At 38.4% G+C, this 19,032-nt stretch overlaps 1 protein-coding gene across 2 annotated transcripts; it reads left to right on the plus strand.

Annotated features, from left to right (window-relative positions):
* The first annotated feature begins 2,594 nt into the window (after positions 1-2,594).
* Positions 2,595-18,463, plus strand: LOC140994987 (lactadherin-like). Of its 2 annotated transcripts, none has more exons than XM_073464861.1 (10): positions 2,595-2,779; positions 6,927-7,052; positions 8,118-8,249; positions 11,637-11,750; positions 12,113-12,294; positions 12,372-12,527; positions 13,788-13,932; positions 14,619-14,821; positions 14,926-15,081; positions 16,495-16,729. In XM_073464861.1, the coding sequence occupies exons 1-10, from the start codon at positions 2,704-2,706 to the stop codon at positions 16,636-16,638; spliced, it is 1,434 nt and encodes a 477-aa protein (XP_073320962.1). In that variant the 5' UTR covers positions 2,595-2,703; the 3' UTR covers positions 16,639-16,729. The 2 variants fall into 2 exon arrangements, with proteins under 2 accessions (XP_073320962.1, XP_073320961.1); XM_073464860.1 differs by having other exon boundaries at positions 2,596-2,779; positions 14,637-14,821; positions 16,495-18,463.
* The last annotated feature ends 569 nt before the right edge of the window (positions 18,464-19,032 follow it).

The raw sequence follows: 19,032 nt of genomic DNA on the forward strand, positions 1-19,032 counted from the left end.
TCCACTTCCGAGAAGATTCTGGAATTAGCATTCCGGCGCTCCGATTGGCCCAATCGACCGATGACGTCGCGTTCGAGCTTTATGTCAGTCAGTTTCCACGCCCCCTATCCGTGAAACGTTACAATGAGTGATTTTCTATTTATTATATTTCATTTTTAATAAGAGTAATGTATGTTTTTGTCGTGGTGTATCTTTTTATTACAAAATAGGCTTCGATAGGCCGAATCAAATCATTTCACAACATTTCCTATGTGTGTAGATAATCATTTTAGTACGTTCGACACAAAATCGACCAGTTCCTTTCTGAACGTGACAGGAACGTGAGCAGAAACCTGTTACATAACCTTTCATATATGTTCATATATGTCCTGGAATGTACCAGCACTTAAGTTGTACTTCACTCGCTACCACTCTTTGGTCAGGATTTCTTTATCAGAAGTTTAATTTTAAATTCTTCATCCACTCAAGGGCTTGCACATACACTGTAAGGCATGGAAAGTGTAAATTTTAAAGTACTAGCTACTTACTGTATGTACAGTATGCTGCTGTTTGGTTTATTTAATTGATCACAGCTTTAAAGTGATACATCCTGCAGAAGAGTGTTATTGGGACAAGAACAACAGAAGATTTAGTCCCTGCTGCCAATACACCTAAACATCCACTAGGTGGCGACAGAGTTTAACATGAAGTTCTGAACACCAGGGATGAACAGCGAAATACAGTAAAATAAAGTTGAATGATGCCTTAATTCCCTGTCAAACAAAGAATTGCAATTTCTAAGATAAATGTTATGATGATGCTTTGGACTGTCAGAGATCACGAGTTTTGTACCTATGTTTCTGGTTATTTTTAGCCAATTGCCATATTTTTCACCTATACCCATTTATAGTAATGATTAAAATATAATATAATAATAAAGTACTTATCAATCACTTTTAAAAACAAAGTGCATGGTTGAACCAGGACTGAATCATGTCATTTCAGGACTGTTATGAGGCACATAAAATTAGATTAGTAACATAAACTAAAATTCATTTAATAAAATACCCAAAAATAACAAAAGATAAAAACAATAATAAATACAAACAGGGGAGTTGGAAATAAAGATGTATGCTAGTAGAATTTAAACTTTAACTTTTTGAGAAGCGATTTAAAAGATTTCACTGATTCTGCGAGTCTCAAATCTTCAAGTCTATACAATTTAACTATGTCAGTTTCACTTTTCTGCCAAAAAATGTGAGATCAGAGTGAAATTCACTGCTGGAAACAAGATAAATCATTCCTATGTAGCTGCATTTGAATCAGAATCTCTGGTGGAACATATATAGTCTTACACGTTATGATAACCAACATTGATAAATGGTGAATTTATAGTTAATTAAACTAGTAAGTACTCAGTAGTAATTTCACTGTAAACAATTAGATAGTTCATATACAATACATTCATATAAATAATGTGTCAAGCAGTTATAAAGATTTATAAACATCAGTTTCAACTTTACAATAAACCATTGCCTATTAAATTTACCATTTATTAATGATGGTTAACATGAAGTGTTGCCAAATATCCACAGTTAATGAATGATATTAATGTTTGGTGTTCACAGCCTCCTCCTGCCAGTTCCCTTGACATGGTCAGAGAAGTGGAGCTGGTTTGGCTGCACTTTGCCTGCTGAGTTCCTAAATACTTGGCAAGGGTTATATAAAGCGTTTTCCCACGGGGATTAATTCAAAGAACCACCACACTGTTAAAACCCTCTATTCACACTTTTCTCTCAAATGTTGTGGGACTGGGACATCCTGCAGGCCTATCTTCAGACCTTATAAATCTCACTTTTTATTTTCTTTGATACGTGTTTAAAACGCAACACGTGCTGCCCAAAATATCCTGTCAATAATCCCAAAATATCCTGTCAATAATCCCAAAATATCCTGTCAATAATCCCAAAATATCCTGTCAATAATCCGAGAGGCCATTCACAACCCCGCCTACCCTGTCAGTGCGGGGTCGGTGGTGCCTTCACATGCTCATCATAAAACAGGTTATTTATAAAACAAATTATTAATCGTGCATTACTATCAGGAATTAGACCGTTTCATGGATTGCAGTGACTTTTCATTTTAGATAAACAGATACCAGAGATCTCGAAGTGACAGGATTAGAATATTCAAGTTTACGTGTTCACTTAGGTTGATATTAGCCCATAGTAAAATATATAGGTCTAGTCTTCAATTAAAATATATATTAACAAAGAAAGTTGGCTAATATTGAAATTTTCGCTGTTGTTTCAAGGTGTAAGAATGGCAAAAAGAAAAATGCAAGACACCTCTAAATGAACCAATAAGCAAAAATACAGAAAGTTTCAAATGTCAAACAACAAGATAATCATGAATTAAACTGCTAGGGAAAGTTCCTTATATTACTGTCTCTATCTGTTTACCGACATGGCTCCGAGCTCCCCGCCCATCTGACGTCACACGTCGTTAACTCGGGTATTATCGAAAAATCCCGGTGGCTCATTTAACACTTCGGCGTTTCTTTCCACCCCAGTCAGAATTCTGATATTTCCGACAGCACTTTAAGGCAGCACCGGTTGGAAGTTTAGCGGCGCGGCGTCGCTCCGGACAAACAACCCTGCGGGACAAACAAACAAACAGACAAACAGACAAACAAACAGACAGACAGACAGAGAGGAAACAAATATGAAACGTCCGGGAAATGTAATAACAGCGGCTGTAGCTACATTTACTCTTCTGCTGTGCCTGACTTCAGTCAGAGGTAAGTGTTTTTCAGACTAATCTGATTACTCGCATTCACTACTCAACTCCTCTTGTTTGTTTGTTTATGTTCAGTTAATATCTCACAGGTTTCTACTTCTTCCAACACCAGACTTCATTCACTTTTCCACATAATCCACCAGGAGACTTTGGCACTGAGCTGTGCCACCTAGTCTTTTTTTCATTTTCCTTTTACTGACTCATGGCGATCCAGTTTTGTTTTCCTGCTGTGTGTCTCCTGGTGGAAAGTGTGCGCTTTAATGAATGACAAACAGGGGAGATGTGCAACAGAGTGGTCATTTAACAGCCACAGTTACTATACTTGCCAAATGTCTTAAGTTGTAGTGCTGCTTTAACATAATTATCAACATATTCTCATTTATCATCACCAAATAACCTTCAATATCAGCGATCAGTCATGAGATAAAGCACTTTTTCCTGACAGCAGTTGATGTGTAATTTGTATGTCCTTCATCCCAGGATGCATCTTATCATTGTCAGGTAGAATGAGTGTTTAAATGTGAGACTGCTCTGTTATTACACGTGAGACTCTGTTATTAAACTGTTCTGTTGGACTCAGTGATTATATTGTAGGATAAGAGGCAGGTTTGTAAAAGAATTGTCACTCATGAGCAGTTCTGGTGTATGTTTTTGTCTTGTGTGCACCACCCACAGTACATTACAGTTTGTGCAATGTGATGATGATGCATCTACAGGTGGTTTCCCTGTAAATAATGGATTTGTACTTGAGCTGGATATGGCCGTAAAACAAAATTGCAATATTTTGAGGCTATAAAATATATATCTTGATATTTTGAATCTCCTCGTAAGTACTTCATAAATGCTCATGCTGGGCAACAAAATCAAATATCTCAATTATTTTTGACTAAATTACGATCTGTGATATATATATATAAAAAGTCTAATAGCAACGGTAAAATACCATAAAAACCAAAGTATTATGCTACTGCAGTAGATACATTGATTTACCCTAAATCAAGAAACAGTGCTTAACTGTACAGGGGTATATTTCATGAAGAAAACACAACATTTTACTGTAAAAATACAAAAGTTGGTCAAATTCATGGGAAAATGCAGTAATTTCACAAGCAAGTAGTCACCCTAAAATTAACAGTGTTATATTGTCTTGATCACAGATTTTTCTGATGTGTACATTTAAATTTAAGGTGTGAAACATTTAACCATTTAGCAATATGTTATTATTATGATTATTTTAGTTCATTTTTAGTTTACTCTAGTACTTAGCTTGTCTTACTTCTATTGTCATTGTATTAGGCACTTGTTTTTGCATTTAACTCCTTTATCAACACTTTATATTTTGTGTATTTCACCATTGTTTAATATTCTTTATGGTCTTAAACTGGGCCCAGTGTGTCACCCCGACCCTGGGTTGTTACTGGGTGTTACTGGTTTTCTGTTGTGCTGTACATTTTTTGGAGCAATCTCTGGCACAACAACTTCCTTTGGGATTAATGAAGGTCTAGTTTATTTTATCTGATCTTGTCTTATCTTAAAATCATACCTTAATTTCTACAGAAATAAGCTGTTAAAATGCAGTATGTGATGATTAGGTAATGATTTCTAAGTAATGTATAATGTTTTGATACATTAACATTTCACACAATGGCCTTGTAAATGTAGGTCTAATCTACAAATACACATTTCTTGAAGAAAGTCAGGTGATTTCTAGTTAACAGAGGCATAACTTTATTTTTAATGAAATTGTCATAATTTACAAAAACAGTGATTCGATTTTTCGTACCGTTATTTTTTTACTCATTATAATAAAACAGGATAAAAAACAAAACAAAAAGGATGACTCTTGGTACTTACACAGTATTTTGATAAATAATCATCAGTAATGTGGATATAATGACTAAGTGTGTAAAGACCAGTATTAGAACAAGAAGAACAATCTGGGAAATGACGAAATAATGCACCTTTAAAACCAGGAAAAGAAAACACTTATGTCATATCACGAAATAACAATATCCTAAATCTAAGACCATATATAGTCTTGTATCATTTCTACCAGCACTTATTTGTACACATTTTATTTGTCCCTACATTTTAATGTCTTAATGTCCCCATGGAAACCCTTCTGGTTTGCAGATGGAGAGTAAAATAACACCATATGTGCTCTCTCCTGGTGTCAACATGAACCAGCTGTCCTCAGCCTTACCTTTAGTTCAACCTGGGGTTGTGCTGCCAACCAGGAGCACTTAAAACTCAAACAGGGAGACTCCCAGACTGTCTGTGCTCTAAGTGGCCGTGATGTTTGTGTACATCCGCGGCCTGTTGCTTTGCTTATCACCCACCTGTCAGTCAGGTTTGCGTGTGTCCTGAGCCACCTGTGAGCTGCTGCACTGTCATGTTGTGTAACTGCTCATTCCTGAAAGAGCTGCATGCATCTGTGCAACCCGGCTAATCCTGCAAGCTCTTAATCCAGCACGTAGACATGTCCTTTTGTCAGTGTTGGCTAAATAAAAATGTTTGTTTGTTGTTATTTACGTATTATCTTCAGTATCTATGGGATAAGAAATTCACTGTTCTCACGACGTGTTTTCATGCCACATATATTTAAACAGGCTTAAAGGCTGAGTTTATACAAAAATGAAAATATAGCTATTATGTACTCTCCCTCTTGTTGATGGAAAGTCAGGTGAAGTTTCATCATCCACAAAACATTTCTGGAGCTTCACAGCAAAACAGGGTTGCAGCATTCTCCTAAACAACTGAAGTAGATGGGGACTTTTTTTTAAATTTAAAAATAACAACAGAAAAACAACATAAAATGTCTCCATAATCCGGCATAATCCAAGTCTGTGGAAGCCCAGAGATCCCAAATTGATTTGAAAAGACGTTATTTACATTATCAACGTATGATCGAGCTTGTGCACCCACTTCAGGCATGCATGCTCATGTTTTTAGCTTAGCAGCTACAGTGAAGTTTTCGGCTTGAAAAAGAGTGTAAATAACATCTTTTCAAATCAATTTGGGATCTCATGGCTTCCGGACACTGGGACTGCACTGGATGAGCTGTATGAATCCATTTTATGTTTCTTTTTTTTTATGTTTCTGTATGAATCCATTTTATGTTTAAGTTGTTTTTTATGTTTTAAAACAAGTCCCCAGCTACTTCAGCTGTTTAGAAGAATGCTGGAAGAAAGCTGTTTTACTGTGAAGCTCCAGAAATGTTTTGGTGAACTTTTCCTTTAAATATGGAGCGTGAAGCAATACTACTTCTACTCTAAATGATTAGATTGATCTGATGATTAGATTCCAGCATTTGTTCACAGTGCAAAACCACATGTTTCATTAAACCATGTGAAACTGTATCATAACTCACACTTCTTACTGTATAAATTGTTCCCTCTGGTTAATTACTTTGTCACAGTGCTTGTGTTCGGATCTGCTCTCATTGCTGAAACATATTGCCTGTTTAGCAAATCCAGTCTGCCCAGTTCTCAGAGATTAGACTGTCACATGTGTTCTAGTATGAAACAGTTTGTATACAGTGACAAAATCAGCAAAATGATCAACTTCACACACTGAATTTCACATTTCTATGCCTGGTAATTGTGATGGTACAGCAGTTTTCACCAACACCAACTCACCAATAAACTCCTGTAGTTCCACCTGGGGCTGTTCAGGGTTTGAACAGTGACTCTGACGTGGCAGCTGATGAGTCTACGGGCTGGTTAGAAAAAAATTTAAAAAACACAAAGATTACGAGGTTGAGGTTTGGTGATTTTGACTACTCTACTGTGACTCATAACTGTGCCCTGCCGCTCCCTCTGGACGTCTCTGCCATTATTTCCCTGATCCAGCCAGGATCTGTGACTCAGCACTTTGGGCCTGCAGCAGCTCTGTTGTTACAGACATTCAGGCCAGACACTCCTGCAACAAAGAGAAAGCATGCTAGATCCCTTTTCCCATCCCTGAATCTAAACTGGGGAGTGCCCAAACCTTCAAAAATATAAACTTTGCATGGACAGCAGACTTCTTTTGCCTTTGTGCATTACATGTCTATAATGTGGTAGTGGCTCTTTTCTTGGCAAATGGCCACTAAAATATTTATTAAAGTGATTTCATACTAACTCTTTTTCTTATTCTCATTTCCTCAGGTGACTTCTGTAAGGTGAATCTTTGCCATAATGGAGCAACATGTGTGACGGGGGTAGGTGACGATCCATTCATCTGTATCTGTGCAGATGGCTTCGGAGGAGACACCTGCAACCTGACAGAGACAGGTACAGCAAAGAGAAAAAGCACGGTTAAATCACACACCTTAACAAAGATCTTTCCCTCTAGGTCACCTCAGAGCTATGTGAAGTCACATGCAAATAATATCTTTGATTCTGAGCTCTGTCTTGATAAACATTGGTTAAGAACAATTTCCAAACTCAAGCCAGTGCTGTCGTTCTCATGGTATGAAAAAGTAATTATGCCTTCATTACAACATAATTGGCCTATTGCTTCTCCCTTTATGTAGACCTTCATCTGTAGTTGGTCCAAAATGCAGCTGCATGGATGTTGACTGGCTCTAAAAAGCGTGAGCACATCAGCTGAGTCAGGGCCTCTCTTCATTAGTTACCTGTTTATTTTAGAATTCACTTTAAGACCTTGCTGATTCATTTTAAGACTCTTAATGGTCAGGCCTCATCTGACATCACAGACCTTATTCACTGGCACTCAGCTCGCAGGTCTTTTAGGTCCAACAGCGAATCTCTTATGTGTCTCACAGTCACAACTAAAACTGAAAGATGATTTGCAGTTGCTGCTCCACATTTGTGAAATGAGTTGCCGTTAGACACTAGATGTGCTCCCTCCATCTTTGTTTTTAAGACTCTTTTTGACTCACTGGCCTTCTGCCCCGCTAATCTTTTAATCTGTTGTCGTCTCTTTAACTTTATATTTTGTCCCTTGTTGTTTACTGTTTTCATTGATGTGTTTTTTCATTGTGTTTTTTACTTTTCACTTTATATTTTAAAGCTCTTTTGTGCAGCAGTTGTTAGCTTAAAGGAGCAGTTCACCCAAAAATGAAAATTCAGTTATTATCTACTCACCCTCATGCTGATGGAAAGTCAGGTGAAGTTTTGTAGCAAAACAGCGTAGGACCAGTCTGCTGAAGTAGATGGGGACTTGTTTCAAAACGTTAAAAGACAACTGAAAGAAGATATGAATGGGCTCATCCACTGTAAATCAAGTCACCGGAAGCCCTGAGATCCCAAATTGGTTTGAAAAGATGTTATTTACACATTGAACACACTTATCCTTTAAGCTATGTTGAAATGTGTTCTTCTTCCTTCTCTCAGGACCGTGCAGTCCTAACCCCTGTAAGAATGATGGCTCATGCGAGATCATCGCTCCAACCAGACGAGGAGACGTTTTCAATGAGTACGTCTGCAAGTGCCAGCCGGGCTTTGAGGGAGTGCACTGCCAGACCAGTAGGTTACCTCTGGATGTGATGTTATTGTCTGAGCTGCTGTTCTTGACCTGTGCACTTATATAATTACACATTTACATTCTCCATAAATATCTGTGAATTTCATTCTAAGTGGAGCACGCACATTTTATTGTTTTGTCAGTTTCCCAGGAGATATCTTGCTATTTATTCAATGAATTTAGAAAGCTTTTAATTAACCAGAAGTGTTGACATGAAGGATTTTATGTCTAGATACAATAAGAATACTTGTGGATCCTAGAACAAGAAAAAAGTCATCAAATGGGAGAACGTCAAGTGAGATTTTGCCTGAACAAGTCTCTTGGTAGCGTAATACAAGTAGCAGTTGTCTCAACTTGCAGCAGATTTTCTCTCTAAGTGTGAACACATGAGGTTTTTCCACCCTGTCATAGCGTCATTGGTGAAAGAGACGTGTAGTCCGCTCAGCAGTTTCATGAAAGGATCTCATTCAGCGAGCTCTGCGGTCATTCTGTTTGGCTAATTAGTAAAAGGCCACTCCAAGTCTCTTAGCATGCAGACGCCTTCATCACAGGTTCAACACTGCGTCTGCTTGTGCTCAAAGCTTGAAGCAAATCAGGTGAAGAATTTGATAATAGTGAATTTCTACATATCCTCTTAAAATAATGACCAAGTTAGCTTATGATTGTTGCAGTAGTTTGGGCTTATTAGTGCAAGGAAATAGAGGATTATTTTCTACAAGTGAGAATGTCATTGTCAAAAACTACTGACAGCTATAATTTGGAGTTTTATGACTGTTGAGAGCAGATTTATTATATTATCATAGTTATAAGTAGAGAAAATATAACTTAAGCTGCCAGGACTTTGACTCATGCCGTCACTGAAGAGGAATTTTTTGTGAATGAGCAGTTCGCCCCGAAGCCCACAGCCTGACCACCAATTGTAGTGTTTGTACAGTCTGGTCGTTGACTCCCAAACAGTTTCTAATTTTGAGTCAATCAGACGTCACAGGCCGGGCTGGTGTCGAGGTGCTGGAATGAGGTTAAACCTGTCCCATTTTTTATCCAGTATGATCCAGCCAGAGGTGGAAACACTCAGATCTTGTACTTAAGTCAAAGTATCAGAAGAAAAATCCAGCCCGGCCAGATATCACAGTTGAGGAGAGGTTTCATAGGGAACCAGTCTGTCAGTGGATGGTGTCATTTCTACAGCCATTACACTGTGCATTCAGTATTTACTGCAGAATGATGAGTGGAGCAAAAAAGTCATAGACAAGGCATAGACATAAATTAAATTCATACTTGAAATTAATTATATGATTGTAGTTGGTAAACAAGGTGAGGTTGCTTTACAAGAAATAATCAGTTGCTTCATTTCATCTGCAGGTAAACAAGAGCAAGAAAGCAATGAGGGAAGAAATAAGCAAGTCAGAATGATAGTTATTCTGGAGACCAAATTTCATTGATTGACAGTTAGAATGAATGTCACGTCAAAACATGTTAAAAATAATCCTAGAGAAAAACCCATAAGGCTATTTTTGGTGTTCCTCCAAGTAGGATCACCTGTTTCTTAGTGTTATTAGCTGCGCCGTGCCAGTGTTGTCACAGACATACAGGCATTTGTTTCTAAGTTGTGAGCAATCCTCTTAGTGTTAATGGGAACAAGAATTAAACAGATCCATGTGGCATTACGTCAACCTGTCATCTGTCTCAGTTCACATGTCTGAGAGAGCTTTCCAGAGTAGAGAGACAGGTAAAACAAAGCTGGACAAACACTACATTTCATTTATCATCATTCAGTGGAATCACTTCAGTGTAATAAACATGTGAATTAATACTTACTCATGTTATCACTGTTTTGCCGTGGGTTTGGAGTGGATCTGCTCAGAGAAAGAAACAGTGAGTGCTGCTGCACTCTGCCTGATGTTACTGCAGTGAGGACTGTCTCAGTGTATATGTTGAGGGAAACATCATAAACATACATTAAGAGCCAGTCAAAACCAACAATTTACAGACAGAAATACTGTTTTTGAACATGATCATAATGTATATATATAAAGACTATCATTACCAGGGGATCATGATACGGGTCCTCCTCCACTGCCGTTTTTTCTGTTTCATCAGCTAGTTTGTTACCTGGTGTGCCTCCAGGACTCAAGAATCCAGCTGTATGTAGAAATAGTATTGATAGTAAGGGCTGTCATGTTGTTTGATTGTCTTAACATCTGGTTTAGCATCAGTCTGAAAATATTTAGGTCATTTTTTAAGATAAACATATGCTGAAGTAAAACTTGCTGCTCTGCATGTTTTTTTCCACTGCTCTAAATAAACCATCTGGACATGCTGTGCAAGTATGCCACCTTGTGGAGAGTAGGAAGCATCACACTATACTAATAGTGTGGAGAGAGGATACAGGAAGTGACTACAGACTTGTTTTGTTGCCATGGTTACTGTGGAGTAAAACAAGATCCTTAGTAGACGGAACAAAAACCTCAGATGTGACATGTATTGACTAATTAGGGACCGAAAAATGAAAGGAAATGAAATAACCTCAGGTATGAGGAGGGATTCCTCTCCCAGGAGGGACTGACATTCAATAGATGTTGCATGTACAGATCAGACCAAGAAAATCACAGAATATTCAGATTGCAGTGACAAAATATCTGATACAAGTAGGAACATCTGTGAAGAAGAGGACAACTGAGCATACAAAGTCTTCTTTGTGACCTGGGAAAGTCTCACAAAGACCATCAGCACAAAGAGTGTCAAAAGATTATCACATTGTATACAGATTTTGACAACAAAAATACAGATATGTGTTGATCATTAAACATAAGTGAGCAACGATCCAATGATTTTAAGGGGTTGACGAGCTATGTGAGGCACTGACAGTCGAGAGAGAGTGAGACGTGAAAGGAGAGGAGAAATAAATAAGGTTTATTTTAAAGGGTCCAGTTTGTACATTTGATCTTTGGGGATAATCAGAGATCCATTTTGCTTATCTGGTTCCTACAATACACAGAGTTAGTTTGTGGGCTGATTGATGGTGACACAACATGGATATAACCTCATTAAATCTCCTGAGTGTGCATGAAATACAATTATCAGTCGCTGCCTATCAACCCCTAACCTGCTGTGACCTTTAAACTGAGCGTCCTGTCTCGTCAGTGTTGCCTTCAGGAACATTTCTGTCATCATGTTGAATTTAAGGGAAACTATACACTGAGGCTTTTGTGTCCCTGCACCTGCCTCAACCCCTGTCTGCTCTCTCTGAGATGTTTCTGGGCAGCAGGTGTGCACTACATCTCTAACAATCATCCTTTTTTTGTATGATTGTGTTTTGAAGAATATTCCACTTGGTGACATTAGTTTGAAGAGTAGAGAAAAATAAAGTAAATTCTTGTCTTTTCCAGATGTGAATGATTGTGCCAACCAGCCCTGTAACAATGGAGGGATATGTCGAGATCTTGATGGAGATTACACCTGCCAGTGTCCCTCACCGTATGTTGGAAAGCAGTGCCAGCTACGTATGTACACCAACTACCATTTCATTTAATTTCCTTGATTTTTATATCAAAGCAATTAAATTGGCAAAATGACAAACTACTATCTGTGTGTTAAATCTAATGAATACTATAATAAAAAGTGGTGTAATATCCTGAGCAAGTATTTTACTGGTGGAAAATAAAGTGCCGAAACAAGTTTTTTACCACCACAGGTAAACATAACACTTTGGTTTTCAGTGGCCACTTAACAAGAAATTTGCTCTGTAATCAAGCGATTAAAAGTTTGGAGAGGTAAAAATATATTTAGCAACTCCAAAATAAATACAGGAGTTAATGTAATCACTTGTTTAAGGCTATATAATATTTAAATTTCTGTGTCCCAGGTTGCATTTCTCTGCTGGGGATGGAGGGAGGAGCGATCGTGGAGTCACAGATCTCAGCGTCCTCTGTACACTACGGCGTTCTGGGACTTCAGCGTTGGGGCCCTGAGTTGGCTCGACTCAACAACCAGGGCATCGTCAACGCCTGGACGTCAGCAGCCCACGACAGGAACCCCTGGATCGAGGTGAGAGAAAGGACCACTTTAAAATAACGAGGCTGACCGGCGAGGGCTGTGATTAACACTTGACCTGTTAACAACAGATTAACATGCAGAAGAAGATGCGTCTGACAGGCATCATCACTCAGGGCGCCAGTCGAATGGGCACAGCTGAGTACATCAAGGCCTTCAAGGTGGCGAGCAGCTTCGATGGAAACTCTTACACGACCTACAGAGTGGAGGGCCAACGTAGGGACAAGGTTAGACGACTTCACTTGAATTTAATTAGGGATTCATCAGTTGTGAAATTGTTGGCCGATACTGATGTTTAAAATAACAATGAGAGCTGATGCAGATACTGATGTTTTTAGTTATTCTTTGTTTTAAATTCCCCTTTTTGTGCCAGGGAACCAAAGAAATCTTTATTATAAAAAATAACTGTTTTTAAAGTCATTTAGCCTTCATTACACTCTCTTTTCAAAGAGTGCACAAATTCAATCATACAAATTTATGAAACAACTTCTTTCACATAAAGGTTATATTAAAGGGGACTTCTGGTATTTCTAGAATTTGGAATCGGTGCAGTAGATCGTCTTAGCTGGCAGCCGCGACACAGCTGTAATGGCTGCAATGTAAACCTTTGGGGCAACTGCAACTGTCAAAGTTACCTCCACTTTGACGGTTGATTTAGTCACTGACAAGCTGAGGTTGTTGGATCTCATTATTTATCAAAAAGGTCTCTCTGTAGGAATCGTTGCCATAATGTTGTCAGACACTGGGAATAACAACCTCAGCCTGTCAGTGACAAAAACAAGCACTTTCGATCGACTTTTGACTGTCACATTGGTATTGATAGGCATTTCTTGTAATGACCTTGTCATGCTGGAGCAGATAAACTGGACCCAAATGCACGTTACGGCAGGCAGGAATATCAGTGGATTAGGAATTTTTTTTGCAGGAATACGGCAGGATCAGGGAAACACAACCAATGCCTCAACAAAGGCTGAATTTTAAAACTGGACTTAAATTCAAACTAACTAACGGAGGAGATGAGGTGCAGGTGGGGAGAGGCAGAGAAACACAGGTTAGGGTAATGAGTGGAAAAACACTAGGAACAGGGCTGGGCTAACAGAGGAGATGCAGTGCAGGTGTGGAGGGAAAGCAGACTGGGGAGGAGCAGAAGAAAACAGAAGGGTCACAGAGCAAAGACACAACAAAAACCCAGAAAACACATAAAACACAAAGATAACACAGATATAGAACAATGACAGGATATTTTACAGTTTAACACTAACCTTTATTGTCCAAAATAAAACCGTAAAAATCACTAGTAATTAAGTCTTTATAAATTACCCCATTTTTCTTTTTTTTTAAACAGAGCATAATGCACACACTACATTAAATAAAGGTTTAGTGCTCACAGTTCCAGCTGTTTTTGCATAATCTTAAACAGCAGATTCCACAGAAAGCATCCCTTCTTCAGCTTACTTGTCTTAACCCATCATGTCTCTGTGCTGCAGGTTTTCATGGGCAACACAGATAACGACAGCACAAAGACGAACCTCTTTGACCCTCCCATCGTCGCCCAGTACATCCGAATCATCCCTGTGATTTGCCGCAGGGCCTGCACGCTGCGCATGGAGCTGGTGGGCTGTGAACTCAATGGTAAAACACACAGAAAACATGCAGCACGTCAAGTTCAGGGACTTGGCAGATAATAATGCTGGCTGGAAAAGCACATTTGATATGGAGTTGTAGCCTCTGTGAACTTTCCCCTGAAGACTGGCTTTCCCTCTGTCCCTTGTTTTACTGTGTTTGTTTCTTGCTGTGGTTGCCCTGACGAGCACAATGACAGTCAAAGTGTTTATTGAAACTACATAACATGGCCTCAATCCAGCCGTGGTTAGATGGAAAATGTATAGTATAAACAGGATTCTGTGGGTAGACCTCACTATGTAACAATAAAACAGCAATCCAAGGCAAACACAGAGACAGAAATACACATTCGTGGTTTTCCTCAGCGTCATCCTTTTGTCCTTTGTCTTCTTTGAATATAACACTTAAGACATCAACAGAGAAACATGGTGAATGTATACACACTGCATCTGTAGCTCTATGCACCTTATTGCATGCTTTCTTCTACTCTGTGCACCTTTTTCTGTTCCTCTTGGTCATTGGTGGGTGTAAAATGATTTCAATCAGTCACTTTCCTCTGAATTATAGAAATTTTCTTGGAATTGGTGAGGTTAATTTGTCTTTTCTTTGGGTGTCTTCATTTTCTCTCCTCTCTTCCTCTTCCTGTCGCTTTGGCGTCCCCTCCCTCCGTCCTTCCGTCTACTTTCAATTCACAGTTTATTCAAACGCGGCAGGTTGCTCAGAGCCTCTGGGGATGAAGTCTCGCCTCGTCTCAGACGGCCAGCTCTCGGCCTCCAGCTCTTTCCGCACGTGGGGCATCGACACTTTCACCTGGCACCCTCAGTTTGCCCGACTGGACAAGCAGGGGAAGACAAACGCCTGGTCTCCTGCACACAGCAACCGCTCAGAGTGGATCCAGGTGAGAGAAACCTCAAAGTGTCATTAATGGTAAAAAAAAGAAAAAATGTGTTGAATGTGCAGATGTTGCAGAGTATAACTGTTTTGTCTTTGTTTGTTCTCCAGGTCGATCTAGAGAAGACAAAGCGCCTCACAGGCATCATCACTCAGGGGGCCAAAGACTTCGGGGTGGTGCAGTTTGTGTCGGTGTTTAAAGTCGCCTACAGTAACGATGGAGAGTCGTGGAGTATCGTGAAGGAGGAGAGCACCGGCGATGATAAGGTCAGACATATGTGATCACCTAGAACAGTACACTGCATATGTAGGTCTTAGTGAATTAGCCCCATTTCAACAGGTGAAAATGCACTTGTCAGTTTGAGATTTTGGTTATTAAAAAAATAAAATAATAACATGTCTTCTTTCAGACGAGTGGAAAGGATATTTCTAAAAACACATTTAGGTGTTTATTAACTCATGCAAATGTGTGCATATTTAATGAGATCACCTCATTTGCATATTCATATAAACATCAAACATCAACAAACTCAATTGTCTTAATAAAGTAATCAACTGGGGACATTTCATGGTGATATCTGTTAGTTAAACGTTTACCCTATTTACCATTTTTGTTCAAAAATGTATGGAATTTGGCAAAACATATCTTTAAAGGCAGTTTTCTCAAAACAAGTTTCAGAAAGATTTACTTACACCAAAGTCTCCAGTATTGTTCTTATCTATTTTCTGAAGGTTTTTACAGAGGGGTTTGTTCATATATCATTCATAGCCAGATTTTATATAACACTTTATTCCTAAAAACATATATTTCTGATTTATGGAGTGATGAAAAGAAAATATCCAAAATTTTAGTTTTTTAAATTTTATTTCTTATTTTGTTTTATTTGTACACACGTACGATGACATGACTATGACAATATATACATGTACAAGAAATACATTTAAACACTTCATGAATTAAATGTGATGACAGTTTTCCTATTCTAATTCCAATATGTCAACAAAATAAAAAACAAGAAATTTGAGCCGGGCTTTATCCATTGTTCAGATTTCTGTTTTGGAAATGTTTGCAAATTAGTGCATTTCCAACTAGAGAATACCTCATTTGCATATTTAAATATAAAATATCAGAAAACTGTTCGCCTGTAGTGTCTCTTGGCCCAGTTCTTATGATTTATTACCACTTTTCTGAAGTTTTTTGCACGATCGTCAGTCTTTCAGCCCACAGAAGTCCAAAAAGTCACACAAATTGTCAGCTTCTGTTTCTGTTTCTCTCTTTCCCTTTATGATGAGATATTTGGGGTTCTTCCTGGAGGAATGTAAAGCCTGTTCTCCTCATCGTAGCCTCTTTCTCTGAGATAATCCAATAAAACTGTATAAGAAGCTTTGATGTTTTTACTGAGCACAGAGCTAACAGGCTCGTGGGATGTTAATGATGCTGCCTGAAGCTGTTGTCTAAACATCTGGTTGGGGCTGAGACTTTTTAGACTGTAAGAAGTCCACACAATTCAGATTGATGACAGATGGTCAATAAGACATTTGTTGTTTTGGTATCATGAAATTGTTCATCTTGTTTAGGCCTAAGTTATTTTTGCCTTCCTTCCTCCTTATCATCGGTTTTTTAAAGAGTGGTCACTCTTTAAAACGAACATGCTAAACTGTAAACTTGTTTCTCTGCAGCTTTTCCAAGGTAACATCGACAACAACTCCCATAAGAAGAATCTGTTCGAGCCTCCGTTCTACGCCCGGTACGTCCGAGTCGTCCCCTGGGAGTGGCACGAGCGCATCACTCTACGCATGGAGCTGCTGGGCTGCGATGACTAGAAACTCATCAATCACCATCTAACAGTGCTCCATCCTCATCCAGTGGCTCCATCTCCTCCAATCGCAGCAGAGGAATGGATCTTCTACAGAACCGTCTGTTCTGTGCACCATTTGTTTCTCTGGATAAAGATCCTGTTGGCTGCTGGGACTTTAACACTTGTAGCACTTTTTGAATATAGAGACTTTTTTATGTTCATGTTAATAGAATTGTTTGACATCGCTCACAAACTAAGAAACACCCATGATTTGGACTGTAACAGTTTTAGATATAAACAAAATTAGCAGAAATTTGCTTTTAATCTAAATTATTTACTCCTCCTTGATTTCCAGGTTCTCTTAAAATCAAAAATACACATTTTTCCTCTTACCTGTTATCCCTCTAGATTGTTTTGGTGTGAGGTGCTGGGTTTTGAAGATATCAACACATCCTCATACCTAAACAACCGAGAGGGTCGATTGTCATGGCTCCCACACTGTAAAATCTAACAAAGTAACTTTATTTTTTTTTAAAAATTGAGGAAACCGATTGCCTCAAAACTACCAAGCAAACTAGACTAGTAATTTTTAAATTGTTTTTTTGGCTCGTAAATGTTAACATGTAATACTTTACTCTAATAGTCTACTTTACTTGGTAATTCTGAGGTTATCGGTTTCCTGACTGTTCAAAGTAAAGTCGACTTTTAAAATATACAGTACTAAACAACTCTTATTACTGTTTCCAAAACAACATGGCTGTTGCAGCGTAACAGTTGCAGTTTCATTAGGTTTTGGCAAGAATACCACTTGGTTAGTTTTAGGAAGAAATATCATGTTTCGGGTTCAAATCACTACGCTGTATATTTTAAAAGTTGACTTTACTTTAAAAAGTCAGGAAACTGATTACTTCGGAATTACAGAATAAAGTAGACTGATCTAAAAAGTTTGATAAGGATGCAATTAATGTTTAAACAAGCTTCTCAATCATGAGCAGATGCACGCTTCCTCCTGCACGGTGATACAGAGAGAAAATAGTTCCTGCATGAAACTGAGTAACCTTGAGTAACCTGGTTATGATTTCTGGAAAGAGACATTGCTGATGAAGTTTTCAAATGTATCTTTTGGCCCTATGAGCACCACAAGATGAGGTGAGGTCATCTAGTTCTATTATATTCAAGAGAAGGTAGACATCTTTAAAACCCTGCAACTCACACAGAAAAAACAATCTACATGGATAAACAGCACTACAGGTACCACAAGAGGAAGAGATGTCATTTTGATTTTAAAGGGTTAACTGTCCCTTTAAGTCTGGACTTGATAACAGTGCTCTCCACCTCCTCCAGTTTTACTTCAAGCTAAATTGCCAGTTTTCAAACTTTTTCTTTCATTCCTTTGCACTTACACATCAATTTACAACCTTGCTGTTTCTTGTAGTCTTGTAGTCTGCAGAGGATAAACATCCAACCTCACTATCATCCAACTGCTGTTTAGTTACTCAAGCACAAACATGAAGGCCTGTGCAAAGAATATTTTGGCATTTCCAACTGTCCTGGAAGAGATAACATATCCAAGAGCAGAAAATTAAAACTGCAGCACACAGCTCTGTCGATCAAAACATGGAATGAAAAACTGAAAGGCTTTTTAAAAGTTTTAATGTTTTTTTTTTTAGCACAACATATTATAGCAGATTTTTCCGCTTCAGTCTTACATATAACTTCATTGTAATTTAATTCTTTTTACAACAAATGTGAAATATATAGAAATATGTGTAGAAAATAAACATTGTTTTACATTTTTTTATTCATTGTTGGTCTTGAAACTGAGATCATTTATTAAATGTTAAAATACATCTTTGTGTGTGTTTCTTTTCAATCAGGAGACACAAAAAAAAGTCTTTGTCGTGCTTCATAAATGTATGTCACCAGTTATGTAACAGTTTATTCCCCATCGCTGGTCATACAGTCCCATCGGTCAGACAATGTCCATGTCAGGGTGTTGGTGGCTGATTTCTGCATGAACAGACTGATCAGTGAGGCCACATACAGGGGAGTTAAAGGGGGCAGCATGAGGGAGAGGCACATGCTTGGGGCGGCTGTGGCTCAGGAGGTAGAGTGGGTCATAGAGTAATTGGAAGGTCATTGGTTCGATTCCCTGGCTGCACATTGAGGTATCCATGAGCAACATACTGAAGCTCAAATTGCAAAAGTACAGTGTTGTTTCATATGAAGGAACTTGAGCATTATTTAATAGGCTTTAAAGGCCATTGTAAGATATCATAAGATGATTAACGTGTGTTTATTTCCATTAAGTTATTTAGATTTCTTTAGGCGTATAATAACAATAATAGTAGCAAGAAGACACACAAATGAATAGTGAGAAAGAAGACGTTCATAAGAATGTAAGAATAGAGGCGTTATG

This window comes from Pagrus major, chromosome 4 (genome assembly GCF_040436345.1).
Source record: "Pagrus major chromosome 4, Pma_NU_1.0".
NCBI classification, from domain to species: Eukaryota; Metazoa; Chordata; class Actinopteri; order Spariformes; family Sparidae; genus Pagrus; species Pagrus major.